Source organism: Eucalyptus grandis, chromosome 2, assembly GCF_016545825.1.
Source record: "Eucalyptus grandis isolate ANBG69807.140 chromosome 2, ASM1654582v1, whole genome shotgun sequence".
NCBI classification, from domain to species: Eukaryota; Viridiplantae; Streptophyta; class Magnoliopsida; order Myrtales; family Myrtaceae; genus Eucalyptus; species Eucalyptus grandis.
In genome coordinates, this window is record NC_052613.1 from 46,167,757 (window position 1) to 46,185,094 (window position 17,338).

The 17,338-nt window shown below is 41.3% G+C and overlaps 3 protein-coding genes and 1 long non-coding RNA gene across 4 annotated transcripts; 1 reads left to right on the plus strand and 3 right to left on the minus strand.

Moving 5' to 3' along the window:
- Nucleotides 1-245: 245 nt before the first annotated feature.
- On the minus strand, nucleotides 246-932 carry LOC104435505 (submaxillary gland androgen-regulated protein 3B). Its single transcript, XM_010048239.2, has 2 exons — nucleotides 922-932; nucleotides 246-591 (listed from the first exon to the last, which is right to left on the minus strand). The coding sequence occupies exons 1-2, from the start codon at nucleotides 930-932 to the stop codon at nucleotides 246-248; spliced, it is 357 nt and encodes a 118-aa protein (XP_010046541.2).
- Nucleotides 933-4,460: 3,528 nt separating this feature from the next.
- LOC108957760 lies at nucleotides 4,461-6,549 on the minus strand. Its single transcript, XR_005547622.1, has 2 exons — nucleotides 5,115-6,549; nucleotides 4,461-5,024 (listed from the first exon to the last, which is right to left on the minus strand). It is a non-coding gene; the product is annotated as an uncharacterized LOC108957760 (long non-coding RNA).
- Nucleotides 6,550-11,110: 4,561 nt separating this feature from the next.
- On the minus strand, nucleotides 11,111-13,125 carry LOC104433195 (dnaJ homolog subfamily B member 3). The gene is made up of 5 exons (XM_010045871.3): nucleotides 12,815-13,125; nucleotides 12,565-12,652; nucleotides 12,389-12,459; nucleotides 12,234-12,290; nucleotides 11,111-11,770 (listed from the first exon to the last, which is right to left on the minus strand). The coding sequence occupies exons 1-5, from the start codon at nucleotides 12,944-12,946 to the stop codon at nucleotides 11,558-11,560; spliced, it is 561 nt and encodes a 186-aa protein (XP_010044173.2). The 5' UTR covers nucleotides 12,947-13,125; the 3' UTR covers nucleotides 11,111-11,557.
- A 1,637-nt stretch (nucleotides 13,126-14,762) lies between these two features.
- On the plus strand, nucleotides 14,763-16,136 carry LOC104433194 (protein ALP1-like). Its single transcript, XM_010045869.3, has 3 exons — nucleotides 14,763-15,281; nucleotides 15,359-15,584; nucleotides 15,676-16,136. The coding sequence occupies exons 1-3, from the start codon at nucleotides 14,763-14,765 to the stop codon at nucleotides 16,134-16,136; spliced, it is 1,206 nt and encodes a 401-aa protein (XP_010044171.2).
- Nucleotides 16,137-17,338: the final 1,202 nt, after the last annotated feature.

A 17,338-nucleotide genomic window follows, 5' to 3' on the forward strand; every position in this document is an offset into this window, starting at 1 on the left:
GTGAAGGTACCTACGTATCTGAACTTATGTTTCTCTGAGAATGTTCTTCGTTCACCTCCTTTCGCATCACCATTTCGATAGATTCTCTCTTCAAAAAACATAAAAATAAATAAATGGCGGAAGATCACTCTAAACTTTCTGGCCAGCATTGTAATTCATTTCAGTAGTAGACACCTACATAAATCTCATCTCACAATAATTTACCTCAGGGAATAAAACTGAAAGACAACTCCATCACTCTTAACTTAGCTCAGCATTAAGTACAACAAAAACAAGAGGCCAGTCTCCACAATCATGACCATTGATTCTCGGAAAGGCGCTGCTGACGACTCCGTCTGATGTAGGGGCTTCCGGTAGTAGAACGGGAAGTAAGGCAAGATGGGGTCGGGCGGCGGTGGAACGTAGAAACCGTCACCGTAGGGTGGCGGAGGGACGAACGGCAAATACCCTCCCGGCGGCGGGAAGTAATTGGGAGGCGAATTCCCTGTCTGAGAAGGCGGCGTGGTCGTCACTGGAGTGACCGGAGTCCCGGTGCCAGTGGGGGCGGGTAGCACGGATAGGCGCACGGCTCGTCGGACCTCGCTCTTCCGGCTAATTGCGAGAAGACGGAGACCAAGAAGAGGGTGGAGACGAGCTTGGTCGCTTTTGTGGCCATGAGTGAGGATGGCGATGAGAGGGAGGAGGAGGAGAGAGGATGGCAGAGAACTTCGAGAGGGAGGGAAGGAGTTGGTGGTTGAGTAATTAAGCGAGGGCCTGACTTTTTCGGGAGACTTGATTTCGTGGGTTTTGTCATAGTTCACGTAAGCCAAAGGAACTCATAATGCCTTGAAAACCAAGTTTTAGCTCCTACACAACTGGACCCCTCTCTTGGTTGATCAAAGTGGTCGCACCGTCTTTGCCCTCGCGCTCATTGAAACTCACCAGTTCGGCATGTTCTAGTTCTAGGGCTCCAACTCGGGGCCGCCTCGACAGCGCTAATTGAAACTCACCAGTCTGAAATGTTCCAGTTCTAGGGTTCCGGCGTAGGGCGTTCTCAACAGCGCCAATTGAAACTCACCGGTCTAGCATGCTCTAGTTCTGGGGGTCCAGCTCGAGGTGGGCCTCATCAGTTGCCCCGAGCCGAGCCTCATCAGTTGCATCCGAGCTGAGCCCGGCCGAGCCGAGCCATGTCTAGAATTCCACACAATATATCGAGTTCAACAATAATATATTCAGATTATGTCACATGAATAAAATTTATTAGTTACAAAGCAGTTCGAATTCTATTAACCCCGAGGAGGGAAGTTTTGGTGGACCCTTTTTCGTAAATAGGGTTTTCCAGCTTCGTTGCTTAAACTCTCAATAACATAGTTAGTTTAGTCCCAACGTCATCTTTACAAGGGTCTTGTCGCGAGGAGAAAACAGGGGAAATATGGAGAGCACGTAATCGTCACTGAGGATGTTAGAATCAAACATTTAATTATTCCCCAACAACCGAATACGGGGAAGGTTGCCTTCGACCATGATGGTCGGCTTGATTAACTTCTCGATTTCTTATCTTCTTTGCCCTTTTCTTTATTTCTATTAAGACCACTGAACTCTCTCACCACATTTTCCCCGCAACGGCCCTTGAACGTTCGACCAAACCCGCCCCCACAGAGTCGACTAATTGCCATCCTCCAACGAAAAGCGGGTTGGCATCTTGGGCCCTCGGGATCGCATGTGCATGGCACTTGCACCTGCTTCCTCAGGTCATATCTGGTGGCCAATTATGTCTGTAACATCTAACTAGAAAAGCACGGGTCTACCAATGAGAACAAGACTCGTCTCCCATCTTATTCAAACCATGATGTTTCGATCAAATCATTGAGGAACATCCGTGCCCCTTACGTCGTCGATTCGATCTTCCATGTGATGTTTGCCGAGCGATCGGAAGGACGAGATTGAATGAAATAATTTCCAAAGGGTTTTGAGATTTGTCCGGAGCTGATGGAGCTAGAAAACGAAGGAAGCACCACGTGGATGACGAAATGATGGACGGAAACAAGTGGAGGGAACTGGAAGAAAGTGTACAAAACTCGTTGCTGACTTTGGAAGTATTGACTCGATCCCGAAAAGAGAAACGGGTTGCTCACGCAATACGAAGAAAATGAGGGCGCCCCACAGCTGGAAAGTTCGATAAGGTCGAGTCGAGCGAAGATGAATGGTGGCTGCGTGTCGCGGCCTCATTGGTTGGAAGAAAAGGAGCTTTACCATAAATCATCACGTTCTTTCTAGTATTATCTGCTTTAGCAGGGGAATCAAGGACTCTAATGGCGTGCTATGCGGTAATTTATATTTATGTACATATATGGAAATGGAAAGGTCTGGATTTTAAAAGCTGTTTAATTCACCTTATCTATATGAACTTTATTATCTGTTGCGGGAAATATTCGCTATTTGACCATCTAAATGATGACTATGAATCGAATAATGGAGAAAAATTATCTAAAAAGTCATAAATATATTATATAGGGGTTAATTTAGTTCTAAACTTTTCTTCATGTTAATTTAATTATAAATCTTTGACGATTTATTAATTTAGTAATTCTGGCAAAATATCCAAATAATAAGTTTATAATTAAATTGGTAAATTTTTTTAAAATTTAAAATTAAATTGGCATAAAGAAATGTTTAGAAGGATAATTATTCCTTTAAATTACATTTGTCTTCTTGATTAGTTTAAACACTGAAACCTCTCTTCCCTTGGAGCATCTTGAACCCTTTTTTCAAAACTTTCTAGTCCACTTATTAGTGCTACAGAAAGTGGCCTTTGAGCATAGTATCGCTTTCTAGATTACTTTCCCTTTTCGCCTTTATAAGCGCCTCTTTTCGATTTTTGCTTTTACAGGCTGTTGCGTTCTATTGCCGTCAGTTTGACGACAAAATAAAAACATATGGAAAGATACTCTCGGTTCCTTCCTTCTTAGCCAATGTGTACATACAAATATATATTATGATAAAGTCGAGAAAAAGCCGAAAAGAAGGCACAAAGAAGACTCTGGGGGTCTTTTTCCAGGTATTTTTATATGATTTACGCACTTCAGCTGGTCCAATTTCATGTGAGGATGACGTGAAATTTTTAAACACGAGTCGTCTTGGACAAAATTTCAGCACTACCATAATGCATTTTATATTTGACTGCCCAAGATGCTGTATGCATACTCATCATTAGTCAATCAGTGGAAAATTGTGGTGGCATTGGGCACCGACGTTATGACTTTTTAATAATGCACTATGGAGAATACACAAAAAATAATCAATGTCTAGAAGTAGAATCTTATATAAATACATGAGTAAGGTTTTGTCCACACAGTAGAGAAAAATCACAAAAAAAAAGTTCTAAACCCATTACAATTATGCTAATTTAATTCTATACCTTCCTCCCTTTTTCCCCCAATTGAGTCATAAGTTTTTTTATATTTGTGCAAATTCAGTCCGTTTGGTTAATTTTGGGTGGTCTTTGATTGACATCGACATGGATGCCGGTTGTCCTACGTAGCACCACAATGTCGACGTGAATAATTTTTAACAATATTATAATAATTTTTTGATTATTTATTTATGTATTCTTTTTTTTTTTTTCACTTTCTTCTTCCAGCAATTGGTCATTAGTTGATGATCAGCTAGAAGCGAGGCTAGTTAGGTCTTGCCAACCTTGAGGAAGCTTGGCCATAGCTGGGTGAGGCGCATTTGACAAGGGTGGCCTTGCCCAAGCCACCCGCTAGGTTGGCAAGGGCCATGGGCGAGGTTGTGCCTCACCTAGCCATCGGCAAGGTCAAGCCCTTGTTAAAGGTTGGTGAGACTCAACCCTTGCCAATCCAACATGGAGCTTGGGTGAGGTTCCTTTCGTAGCCTTTGGCCGACAAGGCTGACTGGTGAAACTTGGCTAACTCGTGGCTAGGCTCTTGCCCGCCCTACCTCTAGCTAGTCAATGGCAATGACTTGCTAAAGGATGAAGGAAGTAAAGATAAAAAAAGGAAAAGAAAATATTAAATATTATTAAACATTATCCATATTAAAATTAATGGTGCCATGTAGGATGGCCAACACTAATCGACTAATTTTGGATGGATGAACTGACTTGACACAAGTATAAAAGATTTAAGACTTAATTGGCCCAAAAAATGTTTAGTACTAAATTAACAATTACAATATATTTAAGACATTTTTATATATTTTCCTATAGAAAGCTTGTTTTCTATAAGAGTGAGCTTGTGTCTTCTTCTTCTTTTGTTGAGAGAAGGAATCCTTAGCCACTTACAAGCTCTTCTTACGTCAGAATGAGGCAATCGCAATGGGGATTTTCCCTACCTGTGTCGGCCAACATAGTATCTCTCGTATAGTAGAGAGATAGGCAATGACTAGAGCTCGCAAGTCCACAGTGAAGACTCCAAGAGTCCTACAGAGCTTGTGAGCGAGACGGTAGACAGCGTGTAATGGACGGCAAAGGCTTGTAGCTCTCGTACCAACATAGTTGTGTAGCACTCAAGAAGGAAATGAAAAGATCGTTTAGAAAAAAAACACTAGAGAGACGCAAATACACAAAAGATGTATAAATAACTCAACAAACAGACGTCTACCTAATATCATCACAATGAAATGAATAACTCAACAAACAGACATCTACCTAACATCATCAATGCCCTAACCATCACCACTAACCTCAATTCCTCTCAACATCCTCCGCGGGACCCACTTCTATATTAAGTATCCGTCCAAAAGTACAAGATACGAAAAGGTAGAAGAACACATGTAAAGTAAAGGCGTACCCAAAGATCACCCACCGACAAACGGCGTCGCATCGCATGAAGAGAGCCAAGACAAAAGAGCCACCGAAATCGACCCAAGACCTATCCCCTCCGTCGTCGGTAGAAATTGGCCCCACCGCGCGTGGCCGATTCCAACGGCGAGCGCCCACGAGGTGGCGAGGGGGGCCCACTGGCGGCTAAAGGTTTGGTGAAACCAAGGTTGATCTCGTGTACTGAACGAACGAACATCTGAACCTGACGCATGAAAGAGTAGAGTCAGTGATAACGTCTGACACGTCGAATCGGATCGAACGGCTGGTGACTTCCCCCCCCAGCTTCCCCCACCTGCTCGGTTGGCTTCGTGGATGCCATACCCATGTGCTTTCTTCATTCAGTGCGCATTTGGGGATTCTTAAAGCCTACTTTCTCTCTCTCCTTTTCATATTCTTTGCCATGAGATCAAAAAAGAAGAAGAGGAAAAGGACAAAAGGGAAATATGGAAATTTGGCTCCATTCCTTGGTGCACATACATGTCATGCATATGCTGGAAGGGAACAGATGCTGTGGTTGGCCTGTCAATTTTGGGTTTGATTAAAATGCTGGAGTTTGCATAAAAAGTGCTTCAACTTTGTTTGATTTGAGATATTTTCAATCCGTATCGAAATTTTTCAAAACTCCTGAAATTATGACGTTTTTCAAAAATGTCATAACTTATTTATTTTATTCGTGTGATACGATTATACGTCAATCGAATCAATTTGTCGCCTTTTGACATAACCGTTATGATGCAACGGGACGATAATTCATCAACGACTTAATTTGAAAAGGGAAATTCGAGATTCTGTGTACAACGATTAATATTATTTTGGACTTCCGATATACCATCTTCAAGTCTCTATTTTTCTATAATTAAGTAGTCAACTCTGAGAAAACTCAAATTGAGCTCGAACCTATTCAAGGATTTTGGTGATCAAAAGAGGGATTCGAACTAAAACTGCCAACCACTCAACCCATACAATGAATGAGAATCATTCGCTCCAGCGAAACTTCCGCATGCAAATTATAAATTCCTATAAACCGAGGCTATTTTTTTTTTTTTTTTTTTTGTGGGTAATATCACGACGGCCGTCCTCAATAAACATCCCCATGCATCCGAAAATAATATAACACCCACCTTAATTATTATAATCAATAGTGGTGATAGCGCCAGCCACTAGTAGACATGAAATTGCTCCATTAAAGCACATCAACCAACTAACGGTGGGACTCCACTGAAAACAACGTATTTAAATCGAGACGTCAGTGGAAGTGCAAGCTTCTCGACGACCCATATCATTTTAGAAGAATAAAAATAAAAGATAAGTCAATAATTATACGAAATAAGCAGAGCATTAGCACCGACGCTGACCAAGAAACAGAGCTCGGGTTATAACAAGTAAGAATCATACAGTGCCCTGGAAAAATCGTGAAGAATTCACTGTTGACGTATCGAAGAGAAATCGATTTCGGCGAAATGATATTTCTTGATTTATATAGAGATATATCGGAATGACCGAATTATTGAACAATTGGATGATGGAGCGAGTACAGGGAGAGAACACGACAAGAGGATAAAGAAGAAGAAGAAGAATGAGCAGGAATCTAAAGGTTAAAAAGGAGCATATGTCCCAGCCTAGCGTACTCACTTCCCATTAAAAAGTACAAAAATTTTCTTCGTCAGATCGCCTTCCGTCCTTGGAGATCATCTGAGCCATACCAGGTTGTCCCTAAAAGTATTCCGGCCCACCTTATGCTTGATCTTCTCTTGTCGTTAAAGTCGAGGAAAGAAAGAGGTAAGAAGATAGATAGAAGACCGTCCTATTTGGTTCACCAAAGAGCCAGAAGAACCAACAGCCCCAATACAACCACGAGTGGCGCGCCGGCAGCGAAGCTCCGGCCGGCACCGTTGAAGCCTTGGTCGATAGGGTACAAACTTCCGGGTGGGCCCGTGATGTATATATAGCCCGACGGTGGCGGCGGCGACAGGGGGCAGTATGAGCATGGAGGAGGCTTCTTGTGGGGGGCGGTGGGCAAGGGGTGGGTGGGGGCGGCGGCGGTGGTGGGCAAGGGATGGGCGGGGGCGGCGGCGGAGGCGACTGAGTGCAGGGGTTGCAATTCTGGGATCCGAGGGCAGGGGTGTCGTCGAGCTTCCGCGAAGTCAATCCACTAGTCGGGATCGCAACGGCCAGAACTAGGACCAACAGGAGACCCAAATTAGCCATCGATGAACTTGTCTGGAAATCTTGTGATCCGATCAGAGAGAGAAACTAAAAGGGTGAATCTAGAGAACTGGAACTTCTCGTGGGATTGATGAAGGATCGGACCTTGCTTAGGGTGACGTTATTAGGTGCATGGAAAGGGCAAGAAAATTCAAAGGACGACAGGCTTTTTGGGGGAGTGACATAGAAGGCAAAGAGGACTAGGAGTGAACGAGACGCGTTCTTACCCGAGACTTTGTAGGGAAAGGGGGGGAGGGTGGTGAGGCCTTACCTTGTCCGATAAGGCAATGGAGAGGGCATGTGAATGGTCCATGAATTGGGGGGCCCCCCACTTTGATGATGCTATAATCTTTTATTTTAATGGTGAATTTTCGTATTGGCACGTATTGGGTAGAATAGGTTCTTCCAATGATTGTACTTGGTTTATGGATCATCTGCTTTGTTTATTGATTTCAGCCCGTAGTTAATGGATCATGCAATCTGATGCCACTTTCCATGGTCGATTGATGCTACCAGTTGAGCCTCTCATTCTCTTTATTTTTTGAAAGGAAAATAAATAATTAGAAGGGAGCTTATTTCCTACTGAAACATTAATTATCTAGATTTAAGAGATTGTGTTACAAACATATGACTAGATCGGTCCACCGTTCCCTCGTGTATAGCACTTTCTCCATGCAATGATGAATTCCCATCTTCGGTAGGTACCTATAATCTTTAATTTCTTCACTATAGGAAAAGCTTGTAAAACCTAGGGATTTCCTTCAAACTTCACTCATAAGCAATTCAGCACGCAATATGGTACTGGTACAGGTTGTTGCATGAACAAAATCTTGATGAAGGAATCTTGTTCTTACTTTTTAAAAATGCATATGCTCATAAAAGCTATGCCTTTTATACTAAGTTATTCATGGACAGCCCATGATCGCCATGAAATATTTCCCTTTACATCAAATTATGCTCTAATCAATCAATTCACATGGCCATTTCTTTCCCCCCGGGGGAGGGGGTGTGGCCGGTCATCTATGTTAAGGCTCAAGATCAAGAGAAACATTGCAAAGCTAATTTGTACTATTTCACTCGTGATGTATGATCTTCTGCATAATCGAACGAGGACACAATCATGTAATCCTTCTTTTTCCATGGAGAAACCCTAGGTTTCTAATAGCTTGTCACGTTGCAGTCGTTTACACGACTTGATTTGCGCCCTGTGTCATCACTTCACTGGCATTTTTCAAAGTGATGTCTGATGGTAGGTTAGAGTCAAATGTTGATCGAATTCTGCAGGAAACTTGCATGAATCTTTCAATTTTCCGGAATAGTCCAACATACGTCGTTGTCTTTATTTCTCGGCTTAATCTATGTTTTAAGTCGCAGATGATGTGTATGTCAAGAGAATCCTATGCTCATTATCTGGCAGGCTGAGGCTAAGAAAACATTCATAAAAGTCGGTCGCTTTCGTGGACTATCGAATCTTTTTCAATAATGTATATACGAGCTCCTGGTCCAACATCGCCTTACCATCTTTTACTTGTATCTTTATTTCTCGATCCTTCTTGAAGGATAATATTCTCTTCTTTTTCGCCATTAGCTAGCTTTTTTTTTTTTCCCTATCTTTGATCTGTTCCTTTCTTTCTATAGAATGAGATTATTCCTAACTAGTTTTGGAAATTTTCTCGTCAATTGTGATCTCTCTATGAAGGAAAAGGGTAAAGATTAATACACCGCCAATGTGACCTATTGAATGGACAAAGTTACCCGATTCGAATGGCAAGGTTATGTGCTTGATGCCTTGAAACAATGATAAAAAAATTTGTATCACTATATATCGCATTGAATTCGCTAGATCAAAGTTACACATACATGTTGCATAAAAATAAAGAAACCCGTCTTAACAAGCTCTTTAAAAATGGAGGTAAATGGTTATCTTAAGCCTAGAGTAATCACAATTTCAGTTCAAGAAGTTCTAATACAACTATGAGATAACCCAAAATTAGGTAAAATCACCCAAAATTCGGATATAATTCATGAATCTGACAGCTAATTGGGGGGAATAGGCTGAAAATGCTTGATGCAGGTGATTTATTTATATATTATGTAGAGGTATGATTTGGTAATTCTATTCCATAGGCGTACTGACTACAGAGGTGGAGCCATGAGGTAGCCATCAATGCGAAATTAATGGGAACCGAGAAAGAGGGTCAGTTCAAAAACTTGGAAATTGGAAAGAAAAGTTGGGTGAAAGTGGACGTTTCTAGGAAATGTGAAGGGGACAAGAAAAGTTAGGAAGGAGTGGACGTGGATGAGCGAGTTGGAAGATGAGATTAGTTGTGGGATAGAGAGAAAGGAGACCGTCCATTTTCTTTCTTAAAAGGCACGTTCTTTCCATGCCCCCCCCTCTCTCTCTCTCTCTCTCTCTCTCCACTGCTTTTAATTCAAGTCAGCTTCAGGACTTGTGAAGTTTCACTTAACTAGACCGAACGTTTCTATTGGAACTTCCTTGCCTTGTACCAAACTACCAATCGTCTCATTGGGTAGTAAACGGGGGTGAGGAACATGCCTATCGTGTCTTCCACGTCGGGGCGTTGATGAATTGCCGAGGGGCTTCGAGCCTATTGACATAGGTCGCGATCGGGGTATACGTCTCTCTAGGATCGAGACTTTGTGGGCAGTGATTGTGCTTCTTATTCGTTTCTTTTTTTTCCTACGCGGGTCAACATCTGTGTCCAAATCGAATATTTTGTAGTAGATGTGAGACTCTTGTACTATTATCAAAAGAGGTTGTTATGACTGACCGTCTCTTCTCGCTATTTCCCTTTATGATTGGAGTCTCTCTCCACTTATAATTGTCCCCCTTATAGAATTTATTCTCTAGAAACGATCTATCTCTATCGATGTCGATTACGGAGAACCGAGAAAGTTCTCATTTTCTTTTGGTTGAAATAGTATAAAAGTCGCATAACTTTCTTTGTCCATGGCGTATGGAATTCGAATTTTGATGGTCCAAAACTTCCTTTTGTCAATTAACATCAAAAGATTATGAACACGACTCGGTTGCATCTGTTTGGGCCTCATCAGAAATGAGAAGTCGAAATTGCAATCTCCCGACATCATATTTGGGGAAAACTAGCCCGTGCGACCATGCTGCGCCCGCCGGCGGCGGTAAAGCAATTCTAGTGGGTTAGAATAGGGACAAAGTGGGCTGGTCCAGAGGATGGCCTCCTCCACAATAGCAAGGCCTGCCCAGTCTGGAGATTGAGCTTGGTAATAAGGCCACCGGCCATGGACACGGTGTCCAACACATGTGGTTCGATTACGATAACTTGCACAGGTTCGTGGGCCAATGTATATCCAGCATCCCTCGTGGCATCGATGATTTTGTTGTTTCTTGTCGACTCGGTGCTTAAGGAGAATCTAGATCTAGCTGCGTGTAGTGAAAAGGTCGTCAGAAAATGTTTAACTCCTTTGTGTTTTTGACTCTGCTTGAGGAATGGTCAAATGCTACAAATGTCTTCTCCGCAATAATTTTTTTACGCATCTTCACTTTTGCTGATGCTCAAGAAATTGCAAGTTGCTGCCCGAGAAGTCTGAATCGAAATCTTAAAGTGATACCGCACCTCTAACTCAAAATATATTTTCAGTGAGTTCTTTTAGAAGAAAAATTATTATAAGTAACCCTAAAATATATTTTGGCATATATTATGAGCAAGTTTTTAAGTTTCAATGCTACCGATTAGGCACTTGACAAGAATTATTGACAAGAATTATTGACACACTGGTAACATGACATTCCTATAATTAGTAAACTGATTTTGTAAGTCCGTCCAACATGTGGGATGGTCGAAAAGGAAATTTCATGTCATGATATGTCATGTACCAAAATAATTTAAAGGCGCACCTCATCTTTCCACGTTGTAACTTAATCCCAAATTATCAGACCCAAAAAAAAAAAAAAAAACTTAATCCCAAATTCCACTTCTCTTTGATAAGAACAAAGAGTCACCACCACTCGCCAACTGTGGTCCGGAGGCCCACACCAGGGCCACCGCCGCCCATATGCAGCAACCAGGAGACAAAATAGATGCAGAGAGCAATTAACAACTCGATAGGAGAAACCGGACACTTATCCGATTTCAATACTCGGATCTGGGATTTCTACATGATCTCAGCTTGTTCCCGATAGAATTCCCAAGTCAAAAAATCAAGAACGAAGCCAACCGCCTGATAAACAAAGATCAAGTACAAACACACTTCCCATTCAATATTTCATGAGAGCAATTTCGAATGTGAACTACTGCTGTACATAACATGCCTCCTCTCAATCGAACAAACATGACAGAGGCCATTCCAATACTTTGTGCAACAAGAGGGTTGGGGCGATCCGCACAGCAAATACAAGCAACAACTGCTCACGTTTGCCATTCCCAGGCGTTTGATACCAGTCGTCGCATCGAATGCGGCCATGAGCTCTTCACTGGAAAATCTCTTTTGATGTTTCCCTCTTTTTCCTCCCCGCGCGTACTAAAGTAAGTCTCAATGGCAATAACGACTGCTTGTTTCGTACATCCCGAACCCTGATACGCGCGAATGCGATGTGTCCGGCATCAAGTCTAATTCGCACCGTGCTCTCTTTGAGCTCTTGTGGTCCTCAAAGATCATAGCTTCAGGTGACCAAGGCCCAAAATCGAACCCCTCCGCCATCTCCATGAACATCGTTTGCAAATCTTCCATGCTATATTGTTTGTCCTGAGTTACATTTCAGATAAGGAAAAACACCCCCATTAGGCACGAAGAGACTTTAAAAAAACCACACGGGGATCTTGAACAAGAGCCTACTAATTATAACTCTAATGTGGCAAATATTAGACAAGACATGTGTAGCTTGAAAACCCTTTGCCCTCCACACGGAGACAGAGATTACACATTTCTCAGCCTTTTTCTGCTTTCGAGAACTAGAAATAAGAACATGTGCGCATCGCCTCTTATCAAAGACATCGTTATCTCAAAGCATGATTTCATGAACAAAGTAGAAATCGCAGACCAAAAAAGGAACTTTGTGCAAACATCTCCGACCATGGCTAAACAGAGTTTAAAGCTTCGGAAACCAAAAAAGAAGCTTTGTGCAAACATCTCCGACCATGGCTAAACAGAGCTTAAAGCTACTGAAATGGAAAAGAAGCGAGAAAGAAATCATGTGAACGCATCATACCTCTCTGCTGGCCTGTCCCATGAGAGACACCATCTCTTGCAGAAAGTCACAGAACCCCTGAAACAACGACAAGCAACAGATTCAGCACCCTCTTTCCAGGCAAGAGACTTGATCTGACAAATGGACCGACTTGGTTAGCTCCCTAGATGGCTTACCTCATCTGCTTCGTCATTCGGATCGTACAACCCCGCATCGTATAATGTCCTCTTCCTCTGGTCTGACAATACTGTTCCATCAAAACGAGAGAAATCAGAGAAGGGTGAAAACGCCCCCTCTTCATACTTGAAAAGGCAACGGGGAAAAGAAAAACAGGGGAAAGCAGATAATTTACCTTCGTAGGCTTCCTGAATCTGCTGAAATTTGCGCTTGGCCTCGCCCAACAGAGACGGGTTCCTCGTCCACCGGTCGGGATGCCATTGCTGCACCGAAACGAAACGCCCAGGAAGCATTAGATTTCGACATGGTTCATCCACCCAGAAAAAAAGCTCGATACTTCAATCAGCTGCAGCACATTTAGGCGCAACCCAGCTCCGAAATTTCCCATCTTTCTTCGCCAATCGAGTTCGTTCTTGTGGACTTACCATAGCGAGCTTGCGATAGGCGCGCCTTATCTCCTCCAAAGAAGAGCCGGGAGCGACGCCGAGGACGCCGTAATAAGACCGCGAGCTCTGACCACCCTCCATGTCTTCCCCCCACTCCTCCTCGCCCATCATCACGCCCAACGAAACAAGCAACGAAGGCAACGCGGGCGTTCATCGTCGTGTATATATAAGGGAGGTCCAGAAAAGGGCGACGATGGCGGCGCAGAGGGAAGGCCGGGAATCGAGCCGAGAAAAATATCTGAGAGATTGTTCTAGCAGGTGGGGGCTTTAGAACGTTCCGGAAGCGACGTCGGCGACTACTTTTTCACGTTGAACCGGATATTTTTTTTGGGGGGGAGATATTATCGTGGGCGGGCCCCGCCCGGGTCTTCTCGACACGGACGGCCGAGGTTTGCTGGGTTCTCTGCGGAAGTGACCTGATGCCGACACGTGTGCACGCTGCTCCTCATGACGGAATCGTCTCAGATAAAAAAAAAAAGATCATTAGACCCTTCAGCTGCGTTTGGTCGACCGGATAAAAATCAGAATAGGATATGTTTTATCCTATCCCGTGTTTGGAAGCTCTGCCAGGATAGGATAAGGTCGGATATAGAAGGGATATAGACCGGATAAAAAATCCGGGGGTGGGATAAGGTCGGATAGGATTTCTTTTATCCGAAACATAAAACCCTACGCTTTTTTTTTTCTTTCTCCGTCGTTCACCCACAGACGACTCTCTGTTTCCAAAGTATCGACGTTGAAGCCTTCTCCTCGCTCTCTGATTCTCATCGAAATTTTATGAAAGCGACGAATTTTCAAAGGTAAATAATCATTCTCTCTCTCTAACGTTGATTTCTAAAGTAGTTGTGGATTGTTTTCCTGTTTCATCTATGTTTCAGCTTACGTAGGTCAGAATTTTAGTTCTAGGTTTTTTTGTTGCTTGATTGGAGATCGTCTTCTTGGTAGTTTTGAATATGTAGATTTATAAAGGCCTTTTCTGTTTTTGTGCAAAATATTAGATATCTTCAACGCGAATTGTTCGTTCTTGGTTTTGTTCTTCAATACTCAGATTTCCAAGGCTACTGCATCTCTCTCTCTCTCTCTCTCTCTTTCTTTGTGAGATAATTAAGTAATTGTGGAGAATCAACAATGTTCCTATGGTGGCTGACTAAAAAGATTTGCAATTGTTCCTGTTTTGCCGGTGCTTTTTCTCTCCCTTCTCCAACCCCCCTCCCTCCCCCAACGCCTTTCCCATGATGACCGTGCATGAGATTTTTAGGTGCTTCTAAAGCAAGATGTGCCCATGTAGACACCAACCATGTAAAGATATGCAAAAAATCTCACTGCACTAGGATATTTTTCGTGTGTGTGCTCTCAATTTTCACTTCATAAATTTTAGGGAAGTGATGTCTAATGCAAATTCTGCAAATAACAATATGCACATGTCGCAAGTTAATAGATTCTTGGCTGTGAAATAGCTTGTGCAGCGCTTGGTAAACTGAGAACATCACACCTATCTTCATTCTAGAGATTGTTTTCACGATACCATTAACTTGATCGGGGGAAATCTAGTCAGGAAAGGAGCAAATACCCAAAACAGAAGAAGCTTAGAATATTTCTTAATAGATCAAAAACCTAGTCTAGCATATTTCAATGCTCGAAGTCTCTATCTAGTATACCATGAAACAATTGCTGTGGGAGTGATTTGGGAGTGGTGAGAATGCACGAATTATATACCCAAATGTTCGCTAGGTATGCTTGGAAGTTTGGCTTTGAAAAACAGCCGAAGCAAATCCACGAGATCAAGGATTTTCCCCTTACTACAAGGAGGAAGGAGAACCTCCTTGAAATTTATTGATTTGAAAAAGATATTATCTTATATATTTTTTCTATTATCTAACCTATTAATTTGTACTTGTCTAATGTTATTTTTTTTTTCTCATTAGAAATGGATCACAATGATAGAGATGAAATTTTCACCATTCTTATATTAGAGGAGATGAGCCTCCAAATGTTGCTTTTGTGTATGATGTATATGCTAGTAGTGTCCACTGCTGCTGAAAGGCACTACCGCAAGCATATATTGAAGGATCGGACATTTATTAGAATCCAAGCTCGTTTAGATCACCTTGACCGCCTCATTAAGAGCAATGACTTGAATTGTGTGGAACAACTTAGGATGGATAGACGTACATTTACTCTACTATGCGAGTTGGCACGTACAATTGGTGGGTTAAAAGAAGATGGACTTGTAACTATAGAAGAACAAATGGCCATGTTTCTACATATACTTGCCCATCACGTGAAAAATCGAGTCATCAAGTTCAGATTTATGAGGTCTGGGGAGACAATAAGTAGGTATTTTAACTTAGTTTTAAATGCAGTGATAAGAATGCATAGTGTGCTTCTTGTCTCACCTGAACCGGTTCCAGAGGAATATGCCGACGAGAGATGGAAGTGGTTTAAGGTATGTTTGTTATGCTATTTCATGGACTAATTTAATACTTTAAAGAGAATGTTATTTTATTAATTTTATGTTTCTAGGGTTGCTTAGGAGCATTAGATGGCACATATATAAGGGTACGTGTTCCAGAGGTTGATAAACCAAGGTACCGAAATAGAAAGGGTGAGATTACATCCAATGTATTAGGAGTTTGCTCACGTGATATGAGATTCGTTTATGTTTTACCTGGATGGGAAGGCTCAGCAGCAGATTCTAGAGTGCTTCGAGATGCTATAGTTAAACCCAATGGTTTAAAGATCCCCGTTGGTAAGATAAGCCTTTATCAATATATTGCATTCTATGTATTGTAGGTTTTACAGGTTCTAAGACAATTAATAATATCATCATTTGTTATTAGGTAATTATTATCTTGTAGATGCTGGATACACAAATGGGGAGGGCTTTCTTGCTCCTTATAGAGGTACTCGATACCATCTATCTGAGTGGACAGAAGGTCGTACACCAAATTCACCCGAGGAGTACTTCAACTTGAAGCATTCTCAAGCTAGAAATGTCATAGAAAGATGCTTTGGTCTACTTAAGTTACGGTGGGCTATTCTTAGGAGTCCATCTTTTTATCCAATTAGAACGCAAGGTCGAATAATCATAGCTTGTTGCCTTCTGCACAACTTGATAAGAAGAGAAATGGCTATTGATCCAATCGAGGCACAGTTAGATGAAGTTGCTACCACTATTGAAGATGTGGAAACAATTGATGTTGTCGAGCCGTCGGATCATTGGGCAACATGGAGGCAAAATTTGGCAGTACAAATGTTTAATGAGTGGAATGCAAGTCGAGGACATGGAGGAGTTGTATGATTTTATATTATTTAAAAAAATCATTTGTTTTCCATTGTTGCAAGACTTGCGTTATAAGATGTTTTTTTTTTCCCATTTCTATTAGACATGTGTAATATGGTGCTGATTTGTCATTATTGAGACATATATTTCCTACATAATGTTTGAATTATGACTTTATCATTTTAAATTTGAAGCACTATGCTGTCTCTATCATTAAATTTTCTCTACCACGTTATCTTCCATCATTAAATTTTCTACCATGTTTCTTTACCTCTGTCTTTTATTTTCATAAATAGTTTCTCTGTCTCTTTGGCAAAAAACCTAGCCATGAACTTAAAAGAAGCCTTAAGTCAAGATAGTTCGCATCTACTGCTGGAAAAAAAAAACAAATGAACTTTGGACTTTATGCTTTGTTCTAATTGGGCATTTGTTTAATTTGGTACTGGACCTACAACAAAATGGAAACGAATGAAAACTTGTAAGAGAGAAAAAGAATTCATGTTTCAAAGTGAATATATATATATAGGGTAAAGTTAATTATTTTTTGGGTAAAGAATATATTAAAATTGAGGTTATTCTAAAAACGTTTGATGTTGAAGGGGGTATCCAAAAGATTATTTCAAAGGAATGGAAAAGATTATTACGATGCGTAATCATGAAATTCGATGAAAATCTGTTAATTTGAAAAAGATATATTGTTTTGGATGATTTTGTAAATATTAAAGCTGCAAATTTGTACTTGCCTAATGTTCACCAAACGATAGATTAGATAAGATATGATGATATCCGACTTTAAATCCGTAGTTCACCAAACGATAGATTAGATAAGATATGATGATATCCGACTTTAAATCTGTAGTTCACCAAACAGTAGATTGGATAGGATATGAGGATATCCGACTTTAAATCCGTAGTTTACCAAACAGTTGATGGGATATGAAGAAATCCATGGATTTCTTATCCTATCCTATCTAGTCCTATCCTGTTTAGAAATCCGGACGACCAAACGCAGCCTTCGAGTCTAAGAAGACAATCCTAATATTAAAGTGGGCTTTCGGATAATTTTATTGTATTTGAATAAATGAGGGGAGTTTTTCCTTTTGCATTAGATATTTCAAAGTTTTGTAGATAACAAAAGAAGAGTTTTGACACTTTCAACATGTTTAACCTTAATGAGAGAGGACCGACCAAAAAAAAAAAAAAAAAAAAAGAAGAGTTTC